The sequence below is a fragment of the Rhea pennata genome, chromosome 4 (assembly GCF_028389875.1).
Source record: "Rhea pennata isolate bPtePen1 chromosome 4, bPtePen1.pri, whole genome shotgun sequence".
Lineage (NCBI taxonomy): Eukaryota > Metazoa > Chordata > Aves > Rheiformes > Rheidae > Rhea > Rhea pennata.
This window is the reverse complement of record NC_084666.1, coordinates 52548521-52554520: the sequence shown is the minus strand read 5'-3', so window position 1 is coordinate 52554520 and position 6000 is coordinate 52548521. Positions and strand designations below refer to the sequence as shown.

General features: G+C 39.5%; 1 protein-coding gene across 1 annotated transcript in view; it reads right to left on the bottom strand.

The window, feature by feature from the left end:
• Window positions 1-953: 953 nt before the first annotated feature.
• The window catches only part of SLC7A11 (solute carrier family 7 member 11), a 57785-nt gene continuing 52738 nt past the window's right edge, over window positions 954-6000 (bottom strand). Inside the window, exon 12 of the mRNA XM_062574787.1 lies at window positions 954-2288. Coding sequence (XP_062430771.1) covers window positions 2221-2288 — 68 coding nt within the window. The 3' untranslated portion in view covers window positions 954-2220. The remainder of the gene's footprint in view (window positions 2289-6000) is intronic.

Genomic DNA, 6000 nt, shown 5'->3' with positions numbered 1-6000 from the left:
ACACTTAAAAAATCACTTAAAGTTACAGAGAGCATTTATTTCTAAAAGTTAACACTGCTGTGTCTAAATTGTCAAGTAATGCGGCGCGTTAGGATCGAATACGTGGAATTAAAGAGTCAGTGTTGAAGACCTGGCATCCTTGCCATTGCCCTTGCAGGAGGTTTTGATTCGGACCAGCTCTGGTGCGATGCACTGAATGTCCATGGGCGGAGGAGCGTGTTAGGCGGCGCTTCCAGGCAGCTTCCTTTCATCGGAGAGGAACGCAGCTGTGTGCTTTGAAGATGCGCCCTGGCGGTGCGAGCCAAAACATGGTGGGCAGGGATGGTCAGGATGTGGCCTCAAAAGCCCACTCCCGATTCCAAAGTAAATGCCAATGAGATATGTGCACTGTCAGCGTAAAAATCTATCTCAAAATGTTTGTCTAACAAAGTTTCAAATAACACTTTAAGTTACTGTAAACAGAAAACATTTAAAGAAAAAATATTTCATAATCTGTTTTCTGTGTCTTAAATTACTTCTCTTCTACATCATCAGTTACTTCCCTTTCCCTATTTCTATGAAGCTCCACCATAGAAATATAGGTAGGAAAAACATGTACAAATTTTAAGACATTTTACTGTAAACCCTTAAAATAGTAGGAGTTGGACTGGATATATACAATACATATACAATATGCAGTCTCCCTTTACTGTAGTGGTCTGGCTACTAGTTGTGCTTTTCTCCTGATTTAGGAAGTCTAATGTTGCTGTCTTAATTTTATAAAATTTTATAAAAGTTTTGATGAAACATACGACTTACTAATTGAAAACAGTCATAGAAGTAGTGCATTCAATATTTAAACATTTTCTTAACAGAGTAATAACAAACCTTAATCATAAGGTTGAGTAGTCTTTCACTAACAGTATAAAACAGCATTTCTTAGCATTAAAACAAGTCTTTTATCCACAGCTATTTTTAATAAAAAGGACAAAACTTCAACTCATATTTGAGCCAAAACTCAGCTTAAATGTTATTCTAAAGACGAAACTTCAATTTAGTTTGATTTTATCAGTTTTGATAGCTTCTTCCTGTTTCAGCTGAGATAAAACCAGGAAGATGATGTTGGCTGAGCACCTCTTTCATGGTGTTCAAAAGCCCAGTTAATTGGAATGTGCTCGAATAAAAGCCCGCAGATTAGGCACATGCCCTACTCAAATCAACAAACCTGTTGTAGCTTGCCTTACATCTTACTCATAAAATAGTATTGCATTTATTGCCATGTCTGTACAGAATTGCCACTGATTATATAACCAGTGACTACTATTCAGTTCTGTCTACCAACAGCTATATAAAATTTTAAAAGCAGCTTTGCCTGACTGATACCTGCAGGTCCATATGTTTCCAGATAGAAAAATATTCGTACACCAGTGGAGGTCACATTCAAATGGTTTGTTTTACTTGTAGAAGGCGATTACTTTGTTGCTGTATTTCCTATGTATATATACACAAAGAAACATCAGTAAAATCAGTAATAATTTTCAGAGTGGTAGAAACTTTAAAAGGTAGGAAATTACTGCCCTATGGCTAAAAGCTACCTGCCCCACTGGCAGAAATAATTTGTTCTCAGAAGATGCTTCTGTATGTTATGTTGCAACAACTCTGAAACAAAATAACCTTGAACTTGCCACAGCAAAGGTGGTAGAAACCATTGTATTTCTGCATCAGTGTGCTGGTGCTCCCACTGAGACAAAAGTAGTAAAAAACGGCTGCCAGTCACAGTGACGTGAAGAATGTTAGTCACTGAAACTCAGCAGCTTTATCTCACCCTCTTTCTGGTGAGAATTAGGTTCTTCAAGGATAGAAAGTAGGATACATTCTTCACAGTATACCCAACTATTACTTAAACATTGCCTAAACGTATTTTCAGTGATAATGTAAAAAAAAAAAAATCCTAGTTTGAAGAACCTATGGTTTGTTAAAATATGACGCTGTAATAGAAGAAATAGTAGAGAGGTGTTCTCTTGTTGCTTCTGTGCTCGCTTTCTACATATAAATCAACCACATTAAAAATCTTTGCAACATGATAAAATACAGCTCTGGTGACTGACTTATTCAGTATGCATCTCAACTGTGACTTGTTCTTCCAGTTTGTAGATTAGGATGGGAAGAAATCTCCCTACCCTCTTCCTCACGTTGAAATGAAACATCAAGTCAAAAGCTGCATTTTCAGGTATGTGAAGATCATAATTTCTGTTCTTCCTCTGATGGGACAACTTCCAAGAGGATTTGCAGTGTTATAGTTACTCTGTCTGCAAAGATACAAGCAAACACAGGAGATTTTAGAGGGTAGTGTTGGGGTAGGTGAGGAATGAGAAGGGAAAGCTACCAGGAAAATTATCTTGGTTGCTATACATCCTACTTGCACATATTGTTCATACCAGTTGTATATACCTGGTACATAGATCATTTAAGTGTCTCACATAAAATTTTTCTTTTTAACTGCTTTCTTTGCCTCTGATCCAAAGAGATGCATATACAATGATAGCAGAAGGGGATACAAGTATAAACTTGTCCAATAAAAGTATGTATGTCTTTAAAGGCTAATTTTGAGCATGATTACTCTGCACAACTATTTAGTTTTAACAAAGTTGTGATGCTGAAATAGAACTCTGAAAGAGTTCAGACAAGTTAATTCAGCTGTGCCAAAATCTGCCTAAACAAAAGAGAAAGGAAAAAACAAACAAACAGAGAGAAATGACAATTACAATGCCTCTTTACAGGTCTAAGAACGTCATGCACATGAAGCAATTTCATATTGTGTGTTTGACATTTTGGACATCTGTTTCCTTTTGGTGGTTTTCTGTTTAGAGTACTGATTCATAACTGGCACAGATTACTAACCTAACAGTAGTAAAAGAACATTCACTTATTACTGTTTTTGCTTACCACTTTCTTTTTTTTAATAACCCATTTTAAACCAGCAGGAATTACTGTAAGAGAAAGTTCTGCTTTCCCACTGTTTAGCACTCTCTGTTGGCATTGATACCACCATGAAGCAAGGAGGGGTAAAACACAATGTAGCTCTCAGAAGACACGAGCTGAATCCACTTTCCTGCTCTGGTGTCTGTCTAACGCAGACTTTACCAGCTTTTGCTCTCCCCGCTGGAGTCACCGGTTCAAAGCAAGCCAGGTTGCCCTTTGGCTATGAACTGCTGGGGTCACAGAGGCTGAGAGGCAATGGAGACTGCGTTTCCCTCCATCGCCCTCCCCTCTGCGCAGCAGGGATTGCCAGCTGGGAGCTGAGCCAGGAGGAAAGCCGGCAGCGGGAAGCCGGCAGGGTTTGGCCCCTGCCTTCCCGCCCCTTCCCGGTTCAAGGTTGAGCAACTGGAGGAGAAGAAAAGGGTTTCTATCAAGCTGAGCGATGGTGTAAAAGTGCTGGGGAAAGGCCACAAAAGGCCCAGGCTTCTCAAGAACTGGCTGTGAGTTTAATATCCTATTTGATTAACCGAACTGAGCTACCTGCTGCAAGACCTCGTCCTCCCTGTGGCTGCAGGCAGGCAGCAGTCTCTGATTTCATACAGCAGAGCATCACTCTGCACTGCCATGAAGCAAGAGCAAAGCAATGGAGCCAAGTTTGGGAGGGGCAGTCAGTTTGTGTGGGTTTTTTGGTTGTGATACATACAGAGTAAGATGGCATCAGGAGTATTTTCTTGAAAAAGGTGATTCAGTCTGTAGCCAGGCAGTATCTATACCATCTACTTTGAGTAGTACCTGGAGTTACAGGACCAGTTTCTGATTTATACCAAGACAACATAACATGAGAATAAAGGCTGATTTTTTGTGTGTGTATTTTAAAGCCCATTTTTTCCTTTTCAAGAGGAGAATTCACTGTAAATAAGGCCCAATGGGCAACCTTTATAAAAATTCTGAGCTGCTACCTATAAGCACCAAATAAAGCTTGGAGAAGGAAAGAGGGCAGAAATTTACTGTATACATATGAAACTGGGGCAGCATAATGCTGAGATGAATTCCTGTGGAGCCCAACATCATCAGCTCGAGAAAGAGAAGTAAACTGAATACACAATGCTATATCTTGAGTGAGCAAGTGGCAAGTGGTGTTTGTAAATAACCCTTAAAGAAGCAATTTGTTATGTAAACAGAAAATCTGTTTTCCAGTATCGACTCAGACTACGAAGAAGCCAGAACTCAACCTTTAATTCTTCCCAGTTCAGTCCACTCTAAAGAAATAAAGGATTTTTAAATATGAATCTCAGGTTGAGTTTTCAACTGAGAACATCCAAATGTAAGAGCTTGGCTGCTGGTGCCACGTCCTTGTATACACTGATCTGCCTGCTTCTGTAGGATTTGGTAGACTGGGTTCTTTTCAGATTAATTCTACAAAACGCAAAATAGTAGTGGTCAAATGAACCCTGTACTAGCTGAAAATGATTTGTGCAAGCAGATCTGGTGCCACACTAAGAATGGGCAATGCAAATGCCATAGAAGACAGTCAAAATATACTTTTCTAAAGAACAAAGAAGTTCAGTCTTGGAGAGGATTTCCTGGGTAATCCATTTGCAGGCTCTGCTGTTGTGGCCAACCTGAAATCCCTTTCGTAAACTGATCATGATCCGTCTTCGCTCTGGGCCCTTTTTCCCATTCCTCCTTGTGGTTGTTCAACATCTCTCTCTTCTGATCATTACAAACCCCACTTTCAATTTGCAGTCTCATGTTATGTGGGGCTGGTCTGTACGCAAGTGCTTTTGCACCAGTGCTGTCTTTTACTTAAACATGCTTCCCACAGGTTTTCCAAGCAGCAGTCACCTCTCATCTCAGAGACATCTCGGGATAGCTGAACAAGTCACGTTCCTCTAAAGGTGACTTTGCAAATGGCTAGAGAGAGACCCCCCGCTCTGTTTGTGCGCTGAGCTGCATGGGTGAAGCAGCCCGGGAGTAGCCTTGTTAGCATGACGCTATGTTCACGCTAACATGCTTTGACTTCTCCTGTAGTACTACACAAAATGCTTTGTTCAAGTCTGAGTAGATTAGATCTATCACATTGTCCTCTGTCAAGAAAAATCAGTTGTGTTCTCTAAGGAAGTTACCCAGTTAATCTGTCAAAAATCTACCGTTGCTTAAATTATAGTCACATTTTATCATGTCGTCCATTTACTTCAGTGCCTGGAATTATCCTTTCTTTTCTAAGTTCATCTAAAGCATTGCATATTATTTCAAGGTTAGAACATCAAGCTTGCAGTTACCCAATGACTTTTGTTTCCCACATCTCACAGAGGCACCTTAAATGAATTTATCCTGATTCAATGCTTTTGAAAAATGCTCTCAGGCTATGCAGTGGAGCAGCCTTAACTTCACAGAATAATTCAGTTTTTTTATAATGACTCCATGGAGAGCATTTATTGCTTATTTTGAGAAAGAAAGAAATATTTTTATTTATCAGGTGGATTGCAACTCTTCTCCACCCCAAAACTGTCAACTTCAAATTTCTGTCATTACTGTTGTTATTTGGAGGATAATAATTGCAAAGCAAACAAGTTGTTTCACCCACTGACTGGTGTCTGCTGCCTTCCCCTCTGAGCCAGGACAGTGTGTCCATATGTATTACACAGACATCTGGCCTTCTTTCTAGGAGAAGGGTTTTGTGTTATCTGAAGAGCTAGAAGATTTTACTTCATTGTCACAGCTGGCAGAAAAACCTTCACATGTATCCAGTCTACCTTAAAGAGAATATTTTTTTCTCTCACCCAAGTAATGCAGTTCAACACTGGCATCCTGTGGCCAGAGATTCAAGTAACTGTTGCAAAACCTCTGAGATTCACAAAAAGCACTAAAAAATCTCCTGGGTTTGTTAAGGGAAAATTCCTTAGTCTCTAAATATCAAGACTGAGGAATAAGCAGATAAATAAAAAATATTTGATATAATGTCCTTTTGCGTACAATTGTTTTCATTTGCACTGAAACTTTCTACTCATCCCCAGATCATTCCAAATAATATACAACTTC